Here is a 23,834-nt window from a genome sequence, read left to right as displayed (position 1 = left end):
AGCAGAGCAGTTTCTAAAAATATAGGAGGGGTGCAGGGTGGGGGTGGATAGCAGGAGAGCTCAGGTCTTATCCCATGCTGAGGGGGCTTCACTATTTCAGCATTCCACTCAAAGATATAAGCATTCATCAGGAAAAGGGCTACTTCTCAGCTCCTACAAAGAGTCCTCAATAACTCAAATTCCTCTAGATAATAAAGGTTCTGGCAGCTCCTCAGGGGTGGGGAACCTGTGGCCTCAAGGCCACATGTGGCTTTCTAGGTCCTTAAGTGCAGCCTTTTGACTGAGTCTAAGTTTTACAGGACAAATCCTTTTATTAAGGAGATTTGTTCTGAGAAATTTGGATTAAGTCAAAGGGCTGCACTTGAGGACCTAGAAGACCACATGTGACCTTGAAGCTGAAGGTTCCCCACCATTGACTGTATATACTGGTGCTAAAAGCCAAGTCAGCAACCCTGAGGAGAGCAAAATTAAGTCTCTTTCCAGGACCATAATCTCTGAGGAATTACAGCAAGGGAATTCTGTAGCCCTGGCTAAACAAGAGCACAATTTAGCCACTAGAGGGCAGTGATGTGCAAGTATGGTCACCCATGAGAATCTTTTTTTTAAATCATTATTTATTTATTTAATATTTTTAGTTTTCAGCATTAATTTTCACAAGAGTTTGAATTACAAATTTTCTCCCCATTTCTACCCTCCCCCCACTCCAAGATGGCATATATTCTAATTGCCCCGTTCCCCCATCAACCCTCCCTTCTGTCACCCCACTTCTCCCTATCCCCTTTTCCCTTTTTTTCTTGTAGGGCAAGATAGATTTTTATGCCCCATTGCTTGTATATCTTACTTCCTAGTTGCATGCAAAAACTTTTTTTTTGAACATCTGCTTTCAAAACTTTGAGTTTCAAATTCTCTCCCCTCTTCCCTCCCCACCCACCCTCCCTAAGAAAGCAAGCAATATATGTATATGTATAATTGTATGTATGTATAAATGTATAATTATGCAAAACCCTTCCACACTACTCATTTTGTGAAAGACTAACTATGTTTTGCTCCTTCCTGTCCTATCTCTGTTTATCCAGTTTTCTCCCTTGACCCTGTCCCTTTTCAAAAGTGTTTGCTTTTGATTACTTCCTCCCCCTATCTGCCCTTCCTTCTATCGTCCTCCCTTTTTTATCTCCTTCCTCCTTCTTTCCTGTGGGGTAAAATACCCAATTGAGTGTGCATGGTATTCCCTCTTCAGGTCAAATCCGATGAGAGCAAGATTCACTCATTCCCCCTCACCTGCCTTCTCTTTCCTCCCAACAGAACTGCTTTTTCTTGCCACTTTTATGTGAGATAATTTACCCCATTCTATCTCTCCCTTTCTCACTCTCTCAATATATTCCTCTCTCATCCATTGATTTTATTTTTTTTTAGATATCATCCCTCCATATTCAACTCACCCTGTGCCCTCTGTCTATATATTTGCGTATATATATATATATATATATATGTATATATATATATACACATATGTATATTCCCTTCAGCTACCCTAATACTGAGGTCTCATGAATCATACACATCATCTTTCCATGTAGGGATGTAAACAAAACAGTTCAACTTTAGTAAGTCCCTTATGATTTCTCTCTCTGGGCTGGGTCTGGACCCAGCTCTGTGGGATAGACCTTACCCAGCGACCATCCAGGCTGTCCTGAGCTGGAGCCCAGCTTCCCTCTGCTATTCCGTGGGTTCTGCAGCTCTACAATTTGTTCAGAGCCATTTTTTATAGGTTTTTGGAGGGACCTGGGGGGGAGCTCACGCAAGTCCCTGCTTTCTAGCCTCCATCTTGGCTCCGCCCCCTGAATCTAGTCTTTGCAAAGGAGAGTGTGTAAGAGCCTTATTTTATTGCTAGGGAAACTAAGGCCCAGAGAAAGGAAATGGATTGCCAACATGATGCATAACTCAGTGGCAGACACTCCAAAGCTATCATAGGGCTTCAGTTTCATCCATGTGGGCACATCCCTTCACTGATGCAGATCACAGCCCTTCCATCCCAGGCCCCAGTACATTCATCACCTGATGGCCCGCCCTCCAGTACTGAACCTTTCCTAGTTAAGCAACCTTGCTAAGCTAAGCTGTCTCTCAGGCAACAGATCCACAATCCATCCAGAGCTTTCTAGCTTACTAGACCTTGTGTGCCACTGGGCGAGGCCTTATCAAGAGAGGACTTCGGAGAGGGGAGTGGCAGATATGCTTCTGGAAAGTTACATTAGTGTGTTGGGGACCTGAAACTTCTTAGGTATGGAAAACCTCTTTCCTAATATTGCAACCCCAAAGTCTCAAACTTTGATAAGCCTTAAGAGGGTTCCTTAAGAGTTGTTAAGTAATTTGCCCATGGTCAGGTCACGCAGCTAGTAAGCGCCAAGGGGAAAATTTGAATTCGAGTCTTCCAGAATTCAAGCCCAGCCCTCTCTGTACATGTAACCTCTTTTATGCCTGAAAAATTCAATAGGGAAAGGGAATTGGGCCTGTGATTTTACTAGTAGAGGGAATTCCCAAGTAAGGAAACACCCTCTACAACTGCAGGTTGACATCTCTGAAACGTATAGTCTGAGAGAGTTACCTAGACTTGCTCAGGGTGACACAGCCAGTGTGAGTCAAAGGCACAGCTCGAACTTAGATTTTCAAGGTCAGCTTTCTATCTATTTACATTACGATGACCTCTGCCTCAGAAAGTATATAAATTTAATACATTTTTGTTGTTGTTGAGTTGTTTCAGTTGTGTCCGGCTCTTCATAACCCTACTTGCAGTTTTCTTGGCAAAGACGCAGGAACGGCTCGCCATTTCCTTCTCCAGCTCATTTTACAGATGAGGAAACTGAGGCAAAGGGGGTTAAGTGACTTGCCCGGGGTCATGCAGCTAGTAAGTGTCTGAGGTTGGATTTGAACTCAGGTAGATGAGTCTTCCTGACTCTAGGCCTAGTGCTTTATCTACTGCACCATCTTGAAAGCTTTCTTCTCCCTGCTTAGAAGGAGCTGGTGATAACCATCACTTTCCCCTGGACCCCTACAACTCTTCTGCTAGAGTAGAATGGAAAGCATGTTGGGCTCAAGGTCACAAGGACCTGAGCCCGGGTCTTTGCTCTGACATTTGCTGGCTGTGTGACCCAGGGCAAGTCATTAAACATCTCTGGGCCTCAATTTTTTCTTCTCTAAAATGGGAATAATAATAATAATACTTATATGTTTTATAGACCTTAAAGATCTATAGGAATGTGAGTTAATATAATAGTCCTTTGTACCAGGCAATTATGTTTATATAAAATCATAGGGGCAGCTAGGTGGTGTAATGGATAGAGTGCAATGGATGAGTCAGGGAAGACTCATCTACCTGAGTTTAAATCCGACCTCAGATGTAAATGTGACCCTGGGCAAGTCACTTAACTCCGTTGCCTCAGTTTCCTCATCTGTAAAATGAGCTGGAGAAGGAAATGGCCAACCACTGCAGTATCTTTGCCAAGAAAACCCCAAACGGGGTTAGGCAGAGTGGGACACAACTGAAACGACTGGACGCAAAAAATAATCAACAACCTAAAAGAAAACTAAAGGAAGGCTGTCTTTGGGAGGAAACCTTTCTTGGGGCGTCCTTCCATGGGGCCTGAGTTTGGCTATTTGTCCTAAATTATAACCAAGTGTGATTCTTTCTTTCAGACAAGAGTATTTTCTACACGGAGATCCTGGCCCGGCTTTATTCCTTCTCCTCTCTCTACCCATCACTCATCGGACAGCTGTGTCACCAGTGCCTGAGGTGGTTTAATGCATATCCACATCCTGTTCTCATCCCCCTCTGTGGCTTCCTTCTACCTCCAGGAGGGCCCCTTCAGGAGACGCTCACAGGCTATCACAAAGGTAGGTTTTGCCGGTGTCCCCCAAATCCACAAACAGAGGAGTGGAGAGGAAAGAACAAAGGAATGGGAGGGCCTGCTTCTGACATTGCGTAGCTGCTTTGGGGCAGGCCAGTTCTCTCCTCAGGACCTCTGTTTCTTCATCTGTAAAGTACAGGAGCTCAGAAAGCTGGGGGTTGCCTTATGCAAGGTTACACAATCAGGTCATAGCACAGATATCCCCAGGACCCAGAGTTTCCTTGTCCAGGCCTCTTAGTCCTACACCATTACTGTCTTGCACGTCTAAATCACAAAGTCCCTACATATGCAGTTTGCTCATCTTTTTCCCACTCAAAGAATCTCCAGAGACCTTTCAAAACTCATCATTGTCAAAGGTGGCAGGAAGGGTGGGTCCCCCAAATCTAGCATTACTCATTGGCAGGCAGGGGAAGTGGGGATGTGAGGGGCCCTGAATCACTTTAACTGAGAACATGTCTGAGGTTCCTACCAGCCCTGACTTCCAATGTTTATGTCTTAAGACCTTTTCTAGTTTTAACTTTCTATGTTCTAAGATTCCTTTCTGCTTTGATATTCTATGTTTCGAGTCACTTTCTAGTTCAGATATTCTATATTCTAAGGCACTTTCTAGCTCTAAAATTCTATGTTCTAAGATAATTTCCAACCCTATCATTCTTTTTTTTAATGGTTCCTTTTCAGCTCTAGCATTCACGAATATGGATGAAAATTGCCTATTATCTGCATCAATTGATTAATCAGCCAATCAACAAACATTGTTAAATGCCTACTATGTACCAGGTACTATGGTAGGTGCTAGAGATACAAAGACAAAAACGATGCAGTCCTTAATCTTAAATCTTAAAGAGTTTATATTCTACCAGGGAGACCCATACATTTACAAGAATATACAAAATTAATACAAGATAAGGCGGCTAAATGGAGTCTGGAGGACCTGAGTTTAGATCTGACCTCAGACATTATTAACTGTGTGACCTTGAGCAAGTCACTTCACCCTGTTTGACTCAGTTTCCTCATTTGTAAAGTGAGCTGGAGAAGGAAATGGCAAACCACTCCGGTATCTTTGCCAAGAAAACCCCACATGGGGTCATGAGGAGTCCGACACAACTGAACAACAACAGCAACATTTTAGAGAAAGGGTACTGTGGAGGTCAGGAAAAGCTTCCTTTGGGGGGTCTCTTGAGCTGAACTTTGAAAGAAATTGGGGATTCTATGCATCAGAGAGGAGGGAGGGCATTCCAGGCACAAGGGGATAGCCTGGGTATGACAGGATGCTCCATATTCCATTAGGTCCCAAAGCTGTTTTGGGCAATCAATTTTCTCTGCTTTTAAAAATGACTTCTTCATTTCCTGGCAGTTGTTTCCTTTAACTTTGCCATCACAGGGAGAATCTAGTTTTCTGCGACTCTCTCTGGGATTTCTCATCTTCCATGAGTGAGGTCCCATGGGCACTCTCAGGGGTTGTCCTGCGCTGCCTCATGCTGACTCAGATGTATCAGCATCTCTGGAGGCCACTATTTATACAGGTTAAATACTAGTAATGAGCCTGTAGCCAAGGGGAACGAAAAGGTTGGATAATTAGAGGCACTAGTGCTTTTAGCTTATTTTGGAAAGGAAAGAACTACAGATCTGTTTATCTATCTATCTAATTAATTAATCTAACAACTGATCATAATAACTTATAGAAATGACAGTTGAATCATGGCAGTCCTTAATCGGCCAAAGGAATATGGCTTCATAGTGGAGGCCAGTGTACATAATTTTTATCTATTCTAGCAATGAGCATTGGCCCTATACACAGTAGGTGTTTAATATGTTTGTTGAATTGAACAAACACTGCTGGACAATTGGATGGAGCTATACCTAGGGTGGGATGGCTTAGGCTCTGCCCCAGGTAATGCCCCAGGGGGTGCTGAGAGTCCCAATACCCCTTCAGCAGTTTACAGATGACTGAGCTTGGCACCTAGGTAGCAAGAATAAGGAAGTTAACAAATGGCACCTTTTCTCCCTGCCCCCACTCCATTTTCCCCACCTGGTAGCACCCAAATGAGCTTCTCTCTAGTCTGGCCCCACCATGCTCTCTCTCTCATTCTTCACGTCCTAGGGTCTATCCCGACTTCATCTTAATATGTCTTATAAAATGGATTTGAATATACATTTAATGTTGCTTGCCCTAAATCCTAATCACAGTTGTGCAGCTCAGCATAGAGAGCAGTGTGATGGGAATCAGGAGATACATATTTAATTTTAGTTCTACTATTTATTAACTACATGACCATTCCTCTACCTCAGTTTTCTTACTTGTTAAATAAAGGGACTAGATCAAATGACTTTTAAAGTGCTCCTAAAGATAATATGTTCGGCTAGATAATTTTTAGGTGCCCTGCCAGCTCTTATATTTTATGTTCCAAGATCGTCTCCAGTTTTGACATTCTATGTAGTTGTATATTGGATAGAGCACTGAGCCTGAATTCAGGAAGACATGAGTTTGAATCCTGCCTCAGACTAGCTGTGTGATCCTAGGTAAGTCACTCAACCTCTCTTAGCCTCAGTTTCCTCATCTATAAGCTAGAGATAACAATAGCTCCTACCTTACAGAGTCGTTGTAAGAATCAAATGAGACTACAGAAGTAAAGCATTTTTCAAACCTTCAAAATACCATTTAAATGATAATTGTTATTGTTATTAATGTATTCTATGGCCCCTTCCAGCTTTAATATTCTATGTTCTAAGTTCCTTTTCTACTCTGACATTCTAAGTTCTAAGGTCCTTCTTAGTTTTGAAATTCTATGTCCTAAGGGCCCTCCCATATCTGAATACTATGTTCTGTGTTCTAGGGGTCCTTCCAGCTCTGATATTCTATCTCCCAAGTTCTCTTTCTGCTCTGATATTCTATGATCTAATATCTCCCCTTTTAAATTTTAACAATATTTTATTTTTCCCAATTACATGTAAAATAATTTTTAACATTCATTTAAAAAAATTTGAGTTCTAAATTCTCCCCCTCCTCCTCCTTGAGACAGTAAACACTTTGATATAGGTTATACATGTGCAATCATGCAAAATATATTTCCATATTAGTCATGTTGTGAAAGACACAAACAAAAAAACATGAAAGTAAAAAAATAGTATGTTTCAATTTACAGTCAAACTCCATCAGTTCTTTCTCCAGAGGTGGACAGCATTTTTCATCATGAGTCCCTTGGAATTGTCTTGGATTATTGTATTGCTGAGAATAGCTAAATCATTCACAGTTGATCATTGTACAATATTGATGTTACTGTGTATGATGTTCTCTTGGTTCTGCTTGTTTCACTTTGCATCAGTTCATGTAAGTTTTTTCAGGTTTTTCTGAAATCATCCTGATCATTATTTTTTATAGCACAATAGTATTCCATCACAGTCATATACCATGACTTATTCAGCCATTCCCAACTGATGGACATAACTTCAATTTTCAATTCTTTGCCACCACCAAAGGAGCCGCTATAAGTATTTTTGTACAAATAAGATCCGTTTTCACTCTGATATTCTATGCTATATGTTCTAGGAGTCCTGTCCTGTGTTTTAAGGCTCTTTCTGGATCTGACATTCTATGTTCTAGGGTTTATTATTTTGTTGTTGCAGATAAAACTATTTCAGCACTTTGGTTCTATGGGCAAGGTCTATGGTGAATCCATAGGTGAACACAGAACAGCCACATATCTCTCTTTCCCACCACCTATCATCATGGAGTTTGTAGTTCAGTAGGAAAGATAAGATTATGTACAAGGCCAACAAGGTCGAATGCAAAAAGAGTCATATCAGAAGTACAGGCAAAGTCCACAAGGAATTGGGATCAAAGAAAGGACTGAGGGATGAGAGAAATCAGAGAAGGCTTTTTTGTAAGAGGTAGAATTTGAACTAGTTCCAACAATAAATTTCTTTGAAACACAAATCCACCTTGGTTGTAGAGGGTTTTATAGTTGAAGGTACTCAAGGTCCATTGGTAAATAATTGTCACATTTCCCTTATGTGCATGCATCTTAAAAAGCTTGAAGATGGTCTACCACTAATTCATGTGCTCCCAGCACTTAAACAGCAGCTATTCTTTCTTAGCATCAAGTGAGATCTCAGTCTTCTCTCTCCATTTCTCTTCCTTTCTGTCTGACCTCTGTGTTTCTTGCAGGTATCACGGCAATAGAGTGGAGTGCCAACAACAAACTCTTGATAGTTGGATCACAGAATGGCATCCTGGTCGTGTGGGGCATGCAGGAGCGGGAAAGTCGGGTGGTGCACATCTTAACGGGTCACACTGGTGAGACTCTGAAAGGGGATCTTTCTCATTTATTCCTTCTCATGGCTACAGCCAACTTTCTGAGGACCTGGGCCTCCACAGAATCATTTGATGAGAAGCAATAGGGAGGGCATGGGAATGACAGCGCTGGAGGATTGGTTGAAGGAATTAAGGGTGTTCAGAACTAAGGAAGACAATTCTTAGGAGGAAGCTGTGGTAGTTATATTGATGCATCTATTTAAAGGACTGTCACGTGGAAGAGGCAAGATTCACTTGGCCTCAAAGGACAGAACCAGGAATAATGGGGGGAAGTTGCAGAGACGTAGATTTAGATTTAAGGTAATGAAAAACTTTTTCATAATGAAAGATATCCAAAAATGAAATGGGCTGGTTGAAGCAGTAGGGGTGAAGCCCTTGAGGTATGATCGAAGCAAAGCCTGAATGATCAGTTAGTCAGTCAGTAAGCATTGATAAGTACTGACTGTGTTCCAGGCACTGTGCTAAAGAAAGGCAAAACCACATTTTCTACTCTTAAAGAACTCCTATTCTAATGGTGGAGATAATATGCAAGCAACTACGTACATTTGTACACACATACATAAAAGATAAATTGGAAGATGATTTCAGAGGGAAGGCATTAGTGTTAAAAGGGGTTCTTTCAGAAAGAGGGACTTTTCGGGGTAAATAGAAGGTAGTCTCATGCTAACAGTGGGAGGTGGTGATGTTGGGGAGACTAGGAAAGGCCTCTTGCAGAAGGTGGCCAAGGTAGGTAGGAGGAAGGGCATTCTGGAAATAGAGGGCAGTCTGTGAAAGGATATGGAGTCGAGAGACGGAGCGTCATGTGTGAGAAAGGAGCTGGATCCTACGCTACATGGAGGACAGTAAAGTGTAAGAACACTGGGAAGACAGGAAGGGAGGAGAATGTCCTGGGAGTTGGTAGATGATAGCTACCAAAATCTTGACTGGGTGATGAATTTGTATTGAATGAACCTCAAAGGGGAAGTTACTGAGTGATGGCAGTAGAGGGAGAATCTGCAAGTAGAAATAGGGTTGTTGCTGTTCGGTTGTTTCAGTCACGTCCAACTCTGTGACTCCGTTTAGGTTTTTTTTTTTGTGGCAAAGATACTGGGATGGTTCACCATTTCCTTCTCCAGATCATTTTAGAGATGAGGAAACTGAGGCAAACAGGGTTAATTGACATGCCCAGGGTCACACAGCTAGTAAGTATCTGAGTGCAGATTTGAACTCAGGTCTTCCTGACTCCAGATCCAGCACTCATCATGACCATTGTTGGGGGTAGGGTTGAGTGAGATGGGAGTAAGGGACAGGACATAGGGGATGCAGGAATTGGTTTGTACAACGACAGCTGAGGGGTGTGTGGCATTGGAATCACTAGGACTGAGAGAGTAGGAGGGGGTGGAAATTTGTTAGTCATTATGGAATGAGCCTAGGCAGAGTATCAATGGCTGGGGAGAGGTCTGTGGAGGGATGCAGTTGTTGTTCAGATATAGACTGGATTTGATGGCAACCTCTGAGATCTCTTCTAGCTCTGAGATTTGGAGATTCTGTGACTATATTACTTAGATACATTCAATTGCCTTTGTTTTCATAACATTTTCATAATGTTTTCTTATGGAAAACTTTTATAAAAATGTAAAATAAAGACAAAAATGTATGTTAATGATTAAACTTATCTTTTAAAAACTGACAATATAAATTACAATATCCTATATCAGACTTGAAAGTGTAGATTTTTGGCGAAAATGAGCTTGCTAGGGTGAGGGTGGCAAGTGAATAGAGTGCCTGGGCTAGTGTTAGGAAGAGCCCGGATTGAAAATACTCCTCTGATACTTACTTAGATATATTTCCCTAGGCAAATCACTTAACCAATTTGTACCTGTTTTTTCATCTTTGATATGAAGCCAATACTTGTAGTGGGGTCAGTGAGGTGGTGATTAGCTGTGTGACCCTGGGCAAGTCACTTAACCCTGTTTGCCTCAGTTTCCTTATCTGTAAAGTGAGCTGGAGAAGGAAATGGCAAACCACTCTGGTACCTTTGCCAAGAAAACCTCAAATGGGGTCACAGAGAGTTGGATGTGACTGAAAACCATCGAACAAGAGGGCTTTGCCAAGCTTAAAGTGCTCTGTCGATGTTATTATTGTGGTCATTTGTTTCAAAGCCATTGGCATTTCTGGGTGTTGAAATTTTAATATATCTCAAGTGTTGTGAATCTTTTCTCCTGTGCTGTAGGAGAGGTGAGGTGTGTGAAAACATTTGGACAAGGTAATTATGCCATCTCTGCTTCCAAGGACCGCACACTGCGTGCGTGGAACTTAGTTTCTGGCAAGGAGAAGTATGCCATTTGGGATGGAGTCTCTGCTGATCCCAGAGAGCCACACTTCTGTTGCCTTCATGTGGATGAAAAGAATAAAATAGTGTATTCAGCATCTGGTTCAAAGGTATGGAGGATATGAATCATGAAATCATGGGAACTGCTACCACAACTTAGGAGGCAGGGCAGGTGATCTGTGGGGTAGCATCAGTTAGATAAGTTCTAATGAGGGCCCCCAGCCTCTCCCGCTCTGAAGCCCAATATAATGCAATGGCAAAGTTGTTGGGCTTTGTGGGGAGGGAGGAAGACATGAGAGCCAAGTGAAATTTCTCAGTAGGAGAGCACTGCTGCTCTGGAGAGTCTGCTATTCCTAAGTGGCTATCCTTGTGGGTTTGTTTCTCCTCTCAGAATTGTCTCCATTCTACTTTGCATGGCTGTTCTGAACCTCCTCAAATCTCCTATACATCCTCAGGAGAGGACCCTGTATCATTAGACCTGAGTCCTGAGTTCCCCCTTTTTTCCTTTCCTAGACAGCCGAACTCCTTGACATCATCCCCCATTCTTTTCCTTCTTTTTTCTGGTCTCTACTAAAGGTGTAGCTTTTCTCCTCACCAAGGTGATCTCCCTCTTCATGCACCCTTGATTCTATCCAATCCTATGACCCCACAAATCATTTCCTCTCTCCAATCCTCAGTCTCTATCTTTTGGTTCCTTGTTGGTTACTGCCTATGAAATGTTACTCTTCTTTCCATTTCTACTGTTGTAGCCATTGGGTCTATTGTTTTCTTGTCTCTGCTTTACTTGGGTTCAGTTTATCTCAGCCTTTTCCTATTTCTCTTTGTTTATCATTTCTTATAGCACAGTAATATTCCATCATATCCATGTACCACAATTTGTTTTTCCATTCCCCAACCAATGGGCATCTACTTCTAATGATCTCTTAATCGCCAAACTGTTGGCCTTTTCTCAGTTCTCATCCATCCCTACCTCTTTGAAGCACTTAACTCTGTCGAGTACCCCCTTTCCTCCTGGACACTGTCTCCTCTGCTGGTTTTCCTAATATGGCTCTCTCTTGATTCTCCTCCTGCTTGTCTGACTACAGCCTCCTCTGCTGGATCTTCATCCGTGTCATGCCTACTAACCGTGGGTATGCCCCAGGGTTTTGTCCTGGGTTCTCTTCTCTTCTCCACCTACACACTCTCTCAGTGACCTCATTAGATCCTGGATGTAATTATCATTTCTCTATGCAGTTGATAACTAACACTGATAGTTAACATTTATATAGTGCTTACTTTGTGCCAGGCACAGTGCTAAGGGCTTTACAAGTATTACCTCATTCAATCTTCAAGACAACACTGGGAAGTAAGTGTTATTATTAGCACAGTTTTACAGGAGAGGCAGCTAGGTTCCTGACACCAGGCTCAGCACTCTATCTACTGCACCATCAGCCGCATAACTTCCAGATCTATATTTCCAGCTCCTGAATTTTAGTCGCATCATCAACTATTAGAAATTTTAAACTGACTATCCCAAAGGCATCTCAGACTCAGGATGATTATGAGATTTCAACAGAATCCATTCTTTTCTTCCCCAAACACTATCATCCAGCCTTCTAGTCATCCACATTCACAACATCAGAGTAATCCTTGCCATCTCACTTTCCCTTTCCCCACATATTCAGTTAATTGGCAAATCTCTGTTGATTTTGCCTCCACACCACTTCATGCAGCTACCTCAGGCCTGCATATCACCTTTTGCACTGACTATAACAATAGCCTCCTAACTGATCTCCCTGCCTCCAAGCTTTCCCTTCTCCAATCCATCCTACATAAAGCTATCAAAGTGATTTTCCTAAGGCATAGGTCTGACTTCTGCTCAATAAACTCCAATGGCTCTCTATTATCTCTAGGATCAAACACAGAATCCTCAATCAAATGCCACCTTGTACACGAATCTTTTCCTGATGCTCTCAGATGCTAGTGTCTCCTTCTAGAAATGATTTTATTTTGCATATTTTTTGGTGTATATTGCAAATTGTCTACACTGATGGAATGGAAGCTTCTTGAGGGGGTGTATCAGTAAGGCAAGATTCACGATACCAATGGTGATCAAGAATATGCCTGTATAGTTTGGAATAGTAAAGTATAAGAGACTCCCTTTATAGAAGGCAGAAGAAGTAAAACATTTATTCAGACACCAGAGGATCAAATCCCAGAACCAATAACCCCAATTAGACATAGCAGTAATTGTATCCCCAAACCAGTAAGTCCACCTCAATGTAACAGGAAGGAGATGAAAACACATTATCAGAGCAAAGGGCTAAGCTATCCTGTAACCTTCCCTTCTGCTCAGGCCTTTCTGTAAACACTCACTCGTGAGACCTAACTGTCTGCTTGCTTGTGTACTCTTCTCCTTCGGTTCTGAAAGCCCTTGCAGTTCTCAGAGCCCTTCCAGTTCTCTCTCTGCCTCTCTGCTTCTTCCAGTTCTCCATCTCTTGTAGCTCTCTAGTCTCTATCCGAAGCTCTCTAGTCAGAGCTTAATGGCTACCCACAAGGTATATGTACCTTGTTTGGGGCGTTGGACCTTAGTACCTTGTAGCAAAAGGGTGTGGGCCTGCCTACAAACAAGCCTCTCCTAAGCAAGCTTCCCTTAACGAGTTCCACCTGAGGCCTATTGAATGTGCAAGGAGATCTTTGATCACATTAGCACCACAGGGGGATGTTCTTCTTTGCATCCTTGCACCTGATACAGCACCAGGCACACAACAGGAGCTTAATAAATTCTTGTTCATTGACTGACTGATTGTATTCCCCTATTTTGTGTGTGGCCCTGGGAAAATCTCGTTTATTGGCCAGTACTATGAACTGCTTGAGGTCTTAGGCTTCAAGTATATACCAAAGGTCAAGATGATGGTGACTGTCACAAAGGCAATGGTTTTATCCTCGACAATACTTTCTGATCCCTTTTCAGTTCTCTCTGGAGTGCTGGGGTCATCAGATAGCCCTGCTGGTCAGAAACCAAGAAATCATGACAGAATGATAGACCTGTTGGAAGGGTGCTAAAAGCATCTAGCCTATCCTTTCTATCCAAAGCAGTGATCTTCTGTACAACATCCCTCACCAGTGGTCATCCAGTCTCTTCCTGCAGTCCTCCAATGATGGTGGAAATGTCTTATCACCTCTCAACATTCTTCACTCATTCCACTCATGTCCAACTCTTTGTGTCCCTATTTGGGATTTTCTTGGCAAAGATACTGGAGTGGTTTGCCATTTCCTTCTCCAGCTCATTTTACAGAAGAGGAAACTGAGGCAAACAGGGTTAAGTGACTCACCCAGGTTCACACAGCTGGTGAGGCCAGATTTGAACTCAGGAGGAAGATGAGTCTTCCTGACTTCAAGTCTGGCACTCTATCCATTGTGCTACCTAGCTGCCCAAAGTGCCCACAAGTGACATACCCAAGGTTATATAAGTAATATGTAGCAAGGCTGGGATTTGAACCCAGGTTTTTAAATTCCAAATCTAGGCCTCCTTCCACTGCATGATCTCAACTTATCAAGACTGTAACAGGTGTCACTTTGTCCTCATGTGTGAATGAGCATGTCTTCCTCCATGTTGGTCAAATGCATATCAGTCTTGCCTTGTGTATTCCCTGTAGAAAAGGACTCCTATGTGGGTGTGGGAGCAGGTATCCTCGTTTTCTGGGTGTCTGTATGTGAAGAGGGGGTCTATGGAGCTAGTTTAAATTGGTAAGATTACTAGGGGTAGCAATGGCCTCTGTTGAGCCTTAGCTCAGATTAATCTGGATAGATTTGTATTTGAGAATATGATTCTGATATCCCTCCCATCCCCTACAGAGAAAGGGAAGATGTAGTACCTCCTACCAGTAGAAAAAGGTAGAAAATTGCATTTGATGAGAGGATAGCCCTAGGTCAGGCCACAGGCTGATTGTTTTCTGCTCATCATTCTTTTAGGTTAATGCATGGAACCTGGAAACTGCAAAAGCCATTTTCCACATTGTGAGTGACGCACAGGATCCTTGGCTTTGGGCCACAGTATTTCCTTCCAGTTCAGGGGTTGTGACAGTGACTAAAGAAGGGCTTGTGAATACCTGGGATGCTTGCACTGGAAAATCCAGGTCAAAGCACTACCTTTCCAATCTGAAGGAAGAAACCTTGACTAGTGGGACCTCCCTCCAGAAGCAAGGATGGATTGTTGTGGGCTCCAACAGTGGCTCCCTCTTATTGGTAGGCATCTCTGGTGACTATTATCATTAGCTCACCTGTAAAAGTGACCAGCCTGACTAGCTACTAGGATGACAAGCTACATATCTTAGACAGACTGCTGAATCTGAGTATAAAGATTTGGGCTTGAATCCTGGCTTCCCCAAGAACTGTGAGGGAGTCATTTCCCCCTGCGGACCTCAGTTTCTTATATTAAATGAAGGGGTTGGACTCGATGGTGTCTAAGGCCCCTTTAGTCTCTGACATGCTATGCTTTAGTCTCAAAGGTCCCTCCTACCTCTAATATCCTGTGTTCTGAGGTCTCTTCTATTCCTGACATTTTGTATTCTTAGGTCCCTCCCTGCCCTGACATTCTAAGGTCTCAGCTCTCTCTCCATTCTGAAATTTTAAGTTCTAAAGTAATTTCCATCTCTGACAACCTATGATCACTGTGCTCCAGCACAGGACTGTTGTGAGGATTAAATGAGAAAATGGATGCAAAAGTGCTTTGGAAATATGAGCCATTTATTGCCTAAGACTCACTAGGAATGCAATTGCTACTGTACTCCCCTCCAGTATAAAAGCATCCCATTTCTATGAAATGGAAAAGGGGAGGAGAAAGGCATTTACAAATCTACTGACTCATATCAATAAAACAAATCATAAAAAATAATAATTACCATATCTATAACACTTTCCTCACAACGTTGTAAGGGAGATGATTCAATATTCCCATTTTAGCGATGAAGAAACTGAGGATTAAAGAGGTAAAAGGTCTTGCCCAAGTGCATATTTACAGTGTTGGAGCTGAGATTTGAATTGGTATTCAAACTTCAAAACCAGTACTTTTTCTATTCTGTAAGATGCCAAGGGAAATAAATAGAGGTTATTAATTCTAACCATATAACTAGTTAATGAAACATCTTTATAATATTCTTGGCTGGGGGTCAATCAGCCTTTGCTTGAACATTTTTATGACAAGAAATTCCCTACCTTCTAGGGTAGCTGTTTGGGTTCTGAGACAATTTTGATAGAAAGTTCTTCCTTAGAATAAACTAAAATCTGCAACCCTGTCTGAAGCAAGAATAAATACCTTCTACAACACCCATAACAAGTGTTCATTCAGCTCTGCTTGAATAGCTCCAGTGATGGGACACTCACTGCTTGAGGCAGTATGATATAGTGGGAAGGATGATCTGCTTCAGTCTATCACAGCTGATCCCTGATTGGTCCCCTCAGTTACAGCACCATATTGGATCAAAATAAATTGGGTGAAACTCAAGGACCAACGTAAACAGCCCTGAGCTTTGGATAACCGTTCAGAGCTTTCTGCTTTGATGATTTTCAAAAGAAATGAACTAGATTTTTTTTTGTCAGAAAGAACCAGATCTATGTTTATAATAAATGTTTACTGAATAAGACAGTGTCTAGCATGTGCATGAGAGTAGCCAATGCACAAAGGTTTTGAGGACAGTTTGCTTTCTCTCTTCTTAGAAGGAGGATATTCCCTTTTATAACTCCAGAGTCCAGATTTGAAGGTGACAGCTCTGTCTTTCATTTTTAACCTAATCTAGAAAGGATTACGCAGAGTTCTCTTATAAGAGGCAGGGCTAGGAGGAAAATGGCAGAGGAGAGGACACTGTATCGTCCTGCTTCCTTGCGAGGCGTGAGGTAAGTCCTAGGAACCAGTAAAGAATACTTAGCTTGCTAGTCCTGTTAGTTTGGTGAATTCACTTGTGGGGGGGAAGGGTAAGATTGGGTGCAACCTCTAATTGTGATGCTAGGGATGGTGGGGGGAGGTCTTCATCTGCTATTACATGGGAAATCACCTTCAGTGGATCTTTTGGAAATTTAAATTAAAATTTTTGCTATACATCTTCCCTTTCTTCCCCCCAACACAGATCTCCCCTCAGGGAAGCAGTCTGCTGGAGAAAGTCCCCACTGCTGTGCAGCTTCTGGTAGTTTCAGAAGATGAATCTCTTCTTGTTGCAGGTACAGAATGATTCTAGCTCTCTTATCTGACAATGATACTATCCCCCCACCCTTCCCTGTCTATCAGCCTCTTTGTCTGTCTGTCTGTCTGTGTGTGTGTATACACGCGCGCACACACACACACACGCACACACACTCACACATTCCCATGGTATTTTATCATTTACAAAGTAACTTCTCATCCATCATCTCCTTTGCTCCTCACAACAGCTCTGAGACATAGGGAAGGCATTATCATGCCCATTTTACAGGTCAAGAAATTGAAGCTCAAGGAGGGGAAGTGAACTGTCCCGGTTTGAATGGCTTAGATGTGGCCGACTTGGGATTAGAATCTAGGTCTTCTGGTTAAATCCACAGCTATTTTGTAGTGTATCAAATGGAGATTATAACTTTAAACTAGAGCTTTGACAACTTTGCCTTGGATCTAGGAACCAGATGAAATTTTCAGCTTAGAAGGAAGGGGGAGGAGATGGAATGGCCTATTTCTAGAGGACATTGATTCTAACCTAAAATTATAGTCACTAAGGGTCTGCAAAGGGACGTCCAAGGGCCTCTGGAATGCATCATGCAAGGAACTAAACATGTTTGGCTGCAGTACTTCTTGGACTACTTTCAGGGCTGTGGTTCTTCAGTCATCAGTCTGTTTTCCATTTAGGTAGGTGAAGCAAGGGTGGTAGCATCTGAGAAGCCTTGGGAACACCCAGATTAGCTCCCCACAGTTATCTATGAAGAGTGAGGCTTTCTAGTATGATGAACTTTTCAGATATATATGGGTGAGAAGCACAGAGTGGTTTTTTGTAATTGCATAAAAGTTTGCATTGCAAATTCTAGGTACCACAATGAAATTTCTAGGCACCTCAGTAAGCTGACACCTGGGATTGACCAGGTTCTTTAAACATTCCATAAAATACCCTTTGGTGGGAATAAAAACTTCAAACAACACAAATAGATCATAAGGGGATTGGAATAAAAATGTTTGATCCCTTTGTTCTGATTTTGATATCTGTTTCTATCGACAATTTTTATTTCAATTTAACCCAACAAATAATGATGATAACAGCTCATATTCATATAAAGCTTTATAACACAAGAATCAGAGTATTGGAATACTCAAGGTACAAAGTGCAACATGAATACTTTCAATACTTTTGGATTTATGATCTCATTAATGTGGTTTTTCTCTCCAATGGTTCAGAAAACAAAGCATCCAGTCTGCATCCCTGCAACTCTTGTTCACGTCCTCTGGTAAATCTTCTACTGGGGACCAAATCTCCCTGAACCTTCTACCCTTGGTCTTAACTCTCAGTTTTGGGGCCAATCAGAGGAGGTATCCAGGCTCTGCCACTTATCTGTGCGATTTTAGTGGAGTTATTTAACCTCTGTGTGATCCAGTTTCCTCATCTGTAAAATCAGGGGATTGAACTGGAAATCAGGGCTTCTTAAACTTTTTCTACTTGCCATCCCTTTTGCCCAAGAGATTTTTACATGACCCCAGGTATAAAGGTATATAAATCAAACATTTGCTGATAATAAATAAAAAAAATTATTTTGAAACAATTCTTTTGTACACACATAATTTTACCATTTATTAAAGATAAAAGCAGATTTGCATATGGCTGTCTATTTGAGGACAGATATTTTTACATCAAGAATTAAATCTTGGTGGAATATTTGATACTGCAGGGCGTAGAGCATCTTCAGTGTTTTTCAGAGTTGATCGATATTTTGATCTATAATCATCAATGCTAAGAATGCTGCTTTGCATAAATACATAGCACAAAATGGTATGTTTAGGGCCATTTCAGAAATTGTTGGAAATTCTGTCCTAAACCAAGCCAAAATTCACTTAACAATTTTGTATGTACAGTAGAAACACTGTAATTCATAACATACAATAATCTTGAATCTGAACCAAGGTATTTCTGGCAGTATTGGTTGGTGTTGCGTGGTCTGAGAGACGTGCAGTGCAAAGTGGGCATGCTATGTGTTCACAACATCTGCAGCGAAGTTGCGCAGTGCAATACAGGCAAGCACTGCCAGAAACACCTCAGATTCATTATGCGTTTGATTTTGAATTAATTTTTTATTATTGCATGTTCAGAAACCTTTTACTGTTGCCAAATTTTTCATGACCCTCACATTCAGTTATAGACCCCATATGGGGTCACGACCCACAGTTTAAGAAGTGCTGGATTAGATGACCTTTAAGTAGTTCCTTCAGGGGCAGCTAGGTGGCGCAATGCCCAGAGTGCCAAGCCTGGAGTCAGGAAAATTCATTTTAGTGAGTTTAAATCTGGCCTCAGACACTTACTAGCTGTGTGACCCTGGTGAATCATTTAACTCTATTTGCCTCAATTTCCTCATCTGTAAAATGAGCTGGAGAAGGAAATGGCAAATCACGCCTTTCTTTGCAAAGAAAACTCCAAATAAGGTCATTGAGCCAAACAGGACTGAAATAACTGAACAACAAAAAGTAGTTCCTTCAGGCTCTTGGTCTATAGTTTTATGAGTTGAATCCTTCTATGTGACGGCCCATCAAATACTTGAAGGTAGAGATCATGTCATAGGAGGGAGGAAGAAGGGGGCTGCAGGACTCCATGTTCTGCTGTTTCCAGAGTGTTCTCAACCCCCTAAAGCTCTACAGAAGTCCTTCCTTCACACATACCACTCACTTGAACTCAGTCTTCTTAAAATGGAAGAGGAAGAACTTAATGAAAATCATTCGATTGGCTTCTAGGAGGGCCCTTAGGGTCTGTGGTCTCTGTGGGGAAAATATGGCAGACCTCTGCCACAGCCATAAATACTACCCACTAGAATGTTCTTCACATGGTAGGTGCTTCGTAATTATTTGTTAAATTGAAGTCACTGAATTGCAAAGTGGTGAGTGGACCTGGAAAGCTATTTCTTTGGCAGCTAACAAAGCACAAAGGAGCTTCTTGTAAAATGTGGTAGTTGGAGCTGTAATTCTCCAGCTCCATTACTGACTCAGAACCTCTTCATCTTACAAGTGAGGCTGAGGCCTAGGGAGGAGGGAGGCAGAAAGGACTTGCCCAGAATCACAGCTAATATAGTCCCAGAGCCGGAAGTCAAACCCAGGTCTCCTGTGTCCAATTCCAGGGTTCTTCCCATTGTACCCCATTGCTCTTACCAGCCCCTTCCTTTTCTAGGCGATGAAACTAAAAGCCAACATAGTTAAACATCATACAGCAAATCAGTAGCAGAAAAGATAATAGTATGCATAGGGCATTGTGAACAGTCTAATTTTCCTAGAGCAAGTCAGTCAATAAGCATTTATTAAGCCCTTACTACACACTATGCACTGTACTAAGTTCTGAGGATACAAAAAAGACAAAAAAGAAGATCCCTGCATTCAAGGAGCTCACATTCTATATGGGGGGGGGGAGCATGCAAGCATGTGTGTACATACAAGATGTATATACAGTGTAAATGGGAGGCAATCTCAGAGGGAAGTTACCAGCAGTGGGCAGGATTGGGAAAGGCTTTGTGCAGAGCGTAGGATTTGAGTTGAGTCTTGAAGGAAGACAGGGAAGCCAGAAGGCTGAGGGGAAGAGGGAGGACATTCCAGGCCTGGGAGACTGCCAGGGAAAAGGTATGGATCGAGGGGATGAAGTGTTGTGTACAAGAAGGTCGGTCTGTGGAAGGGAGTCAAATGTTAGTATACTAGATATGTAGAAAGGGTCCAGATTGTAAAGGGCTTTAAATGGCAAAGGATTTTATATTTGATCCTGGTGGTATTAGGGAACCACTGTAGTTCTATGTTTGTTTGTGTGTGTGTGTGTGTGTGTGTGTGTGAGATCAGACCTGAGGTTTAGGTGAATCACTTTGGTAGCTGAATGATGGATCGGAGCAGGGAGAAATTTGAGACAGGGAGACCAACCAGCAGATTATTGGAATAGTTCAGGCATGAGGTGATGGGGGTCTGTATCAGGGTGGTAGCTGTGTGAGTGTAGAAAAGGGGACATTAAGGAGTGATATGGTGAAGGTAGGAACAAGACGACAACAGATTGGATATGAGGGATAAGTTAGTGAGGAGTTGAGGATGACCCTTGAGTCATGGGTCTAGGTGCCTGGGACAATGGTGTTGCCTTTGACAAAATTAGCAAAGTTGGAAAGCAGAAGGGTTTGGTGGGAAAGATAATGAGTTTATTTTTGGACACAACTGAGTTTGAATATTTAATATGAGATGTTCAACAAGCATTCGGTGGTGTGAGTCTAGAGCTCACTAGAGAGACGAGGACTGAATATAGAGATCTGAGAATAAATTGTATAGACATGAGGAACGAATCCATGGGAACTGATGAGATCACCAAGTGAGACAGTACAGAGAGAAGAGAAGAGGGCCTATGAGAGAGCTTCGGTGGACCCTTAGGATTAGCAGGCATGATGCAGACAAAGATCCAGGAAAGGAGACTGAAAAGTGGCTGTCAGATAGGTAGAAGGAGAACTAGGAGAAAACCAGGGTCAGAAAAACCTGGAGAGGAGAGAGTATTGAAGAGAAGAAGGTGAGCGGCGGTATCAAAGGCTGCCGAGAGGTCAAGAATAATAATTGTAGCTAATGTAATGTAGCATTTATAGAGCACTTTAAGTGTTTTACAGATATTATCCCATTTGATTCTCACAACAATCCTAGGATTATTATCCCCATTTTACAGATGAAGAAACTGAGGTCAAGTGAAGTTAGGTGACTTACTCAGGGTCACACAGCTACTAAATGACACCAGATTTGAGCTCTGTTTTATTCTTGGTTCCAGGTCCAGCATTCTATCTAGTGAACTACTTTGCTGTCTCCAGAAGGAGAATGAGGACTGAGAACAGGCCATTAGGTTTGGCAATTAAGAGATAACTTAAGACGAAATTAAGAGGTAACTTTGGAGAGTGCAGTTTCAGTTGGATGATGAGGTCAGATGCCAGCTTGCAAAGAGTTTAGGAGCTAGTGAGAGGTTGCAAAATGGAGATGCCTAGTGTAGATACATTCATTTTTAAAAATAAATTTTATTTTGTTTTTAAATGAGAGGAGGGATATGATGGTAGCCAACAGAAGTGTTAAGATCAAGTTTTTTTTCTTTTCTGTTTTTTTTTTTTTAAGGATAGAGGACAGTAGCATAAGATAATGTTGAAAATGCAGGATGGCAGTGAATTTGGGAAGATCTTTTTATGATGCCAATTTTAAACACAATTTATTCTCCAGGACAAAAACTGGATTTCTACTTGTTTATGGTATTGATAAAAGGCAATGTTGTTCACTTTTCTCCCTCTGCACACATTCAAGTATTCAGAATCCCAGTCCCAAGGCCCACTGGTATGGGAGTCTCTTCTTATTGATGGAGATGAATGCCCTGCCTGCTAAGGGGTGGGGGAGAGTTGGCTTAAACGTTACTTTTAAACTGCCACTGCCTCGGCTGCAAATTTGAGTCCTTAGATTTTTGAAAAACTGTGTAGAATGCTCTTTCTTTTGGTTCATTTAGTCAACCTCTTCAGTGCTGGGTCCAGAAGAAGCACCTCCAGATGGGGCTGCTCCACCACCTGGGAATCCACCAGGCATGCCTTCTGGCATGCTCTCTGCACTCTGTACAATTTAATAATGATGATGCAGATCTCCGATTCTTTCTGCTGATGTTCAAATTCTTCCTTCTAAGCAATCTAGTTCTTATCCAATTATTTAGTTATTTTGTTACATTTATCAAGGATCTTCTGTTTGACTTCATCACTAATTTTGCTTTCGAGTTTCCCATTTTCCACTGTAGCCTTCATCATGAAAGAAAGCATAAGATTCAAGTGAGTTCTTGGAAGACACCTTGTCTCTTTCCTTTTCATCTTCAGCTTTGTATTTGTCAACTTCCTGGACCAATGCTCGATGTTTTCTTTGCTCAGATGACCTTTTTCATTGGTGATAGTGATCTTCTCCTTGCTTGTGATCTTATCTGCAGCAGATACATTGAGGATGCCACTTTCATCAATGTCAAAGATTATTTCATTCTGAGGAACACCCTTGAGATCAGAGGGAATTCCTTTGAGCTCAAACTTGCCAAGCAGATTTATCTTTAGTTGTTGCTCTCTCACCTTTGTAAACCCAAACAAGCCCGGTTGACTGAGTAGGGTGGTAAAGGTCTGTGTCTTGCTTGATAGGGATGATGGTATTGTGTGTGATGAGAACTGTCATTACCCCACCAGCAGTTTCAGTATCAAGGGAAGGAGAAGTGCCACCCAAAAGCAGCAAGTCCCGAACATTCTCAGATTTATCTCCAGACAAGATGTGCACCATAAGCAACAAGCTCATTAGGATTGATACTCTTTTCTTTTCAACCCAGAGCCTAATAAGTATTTTATTTTTCCAATTACATGTAAAAAAATTTTAACATTCATTTTAAAAAATTTTGAGTTCCAAATTCTCTCCCTGCCTTCCTCTCCACCCCTATTGAGAAGGTAATCAATCTGATATAGTGATATAATGCAGTCATGCAAAACGTATTTCCATATTAGTCATGTTGTGAAATTGAAAAAAATGCTTCAATCTGTGTTCAGGTTAGTACTTTCTCTGGAGGTGGATAGCACTTTTCTTCATGAGTCCTTTGGAATTGTATTAGATCACTGTATTGCTGAGAATAGTTAAGTCATGCACTACCGATCATCATACAACATTGCTCTTACTGTGTACAGTGTTCTCCTGGTTCTACTCATTCTCTTTGTATCAATTCATGTAGGTCTTTCTAGGTTTTTCTGAAAGCATTCTGATTATTTTTTATAATACAACAACATATCATCACAATCATATGGTTGGCTGTTGTCTTTTGTACTTGAAGAAGACCAAGATGACATCACTATGTCAGGACCAATGTACAGTATGTCTGACTGTGGCTGATCAGATCAATACGAGCTTGGAAGGTTCTACCACAAAAATAGTCCACACGAACATCTGGAGTGGAGATGTCTCTAGATTTTTGCATCTCGTGTTTCTTTTGAGCTACTGAAAATCCTGCTTTGCTCATAGAGCTGGGCGGTCCTTTGCCAGCATCTCCCGCGTCATGCAACAATTCCAAAGTTCTTCAGGGAGACCTTGAGAGTGTCCTTGTATCACTTTCTCTGACCTCCATGT

General features: G+C 41.8%; 1 protein-coding gene across 1 annotated transcript in view; it reads left to right on the top strand.

Annotated features, from left to right (window-relative positions):
• The window catches only part of NWD1 (NACHT and WD repeat domain containing 1), a 79,444-nt gene that overhangs the window by 34,552 nt on the left and 21,058 nt on the right, over positions 1 to 23,834 (top strand). The window contains exons 9-13 of the mRNA XM_036734938.1: positions 3,691 to 3,888; positions 8,068 to 8,196; positions 10,427 to 10,635; positions 14,480 to 14,752; positions 16,630 to 16,720. Coding sequence (XP_036590833.1) covers positions 3,691 to 3,888; positions 8,068 to 8,196; positions 10,427 to 10,635; positions 14,480 to 14,752; positions 16,630 to 16,720 — 900 coding nt within the window. The remainder of the gene's footprint in view (positions 1 to 3,690; positions 3,889 to 8,067; positions 8,197 to 10,426; positions 10,636 to 14,479; positions 14,753 to 16,629; positions 16,721 to 23,834) is intronic.

The sequence above is a fragment of the Trichosurus vulpecula genome, chromosome 1 (assembly GCF_011100635.1).
Source record: "Trichosurus vulpecula isolate mTriVul1 chromosome 1, mTriVul1.pri, whole genome shotgun sequence".
In the NCBI taxonomy this organism is placed as follows: domain Eukaryota; kingdom Metazoa; phylum Chordata; class Mammalia; order Diprotodontia; family Phalangeridae; genus Trichosurus; species Trichosurus vulpecula.
The sequence above is the reverse complement of the archived record's forward strand: the minus strand, read 5'-3'. Positions and strand labels throughout refer to the sequence as shown.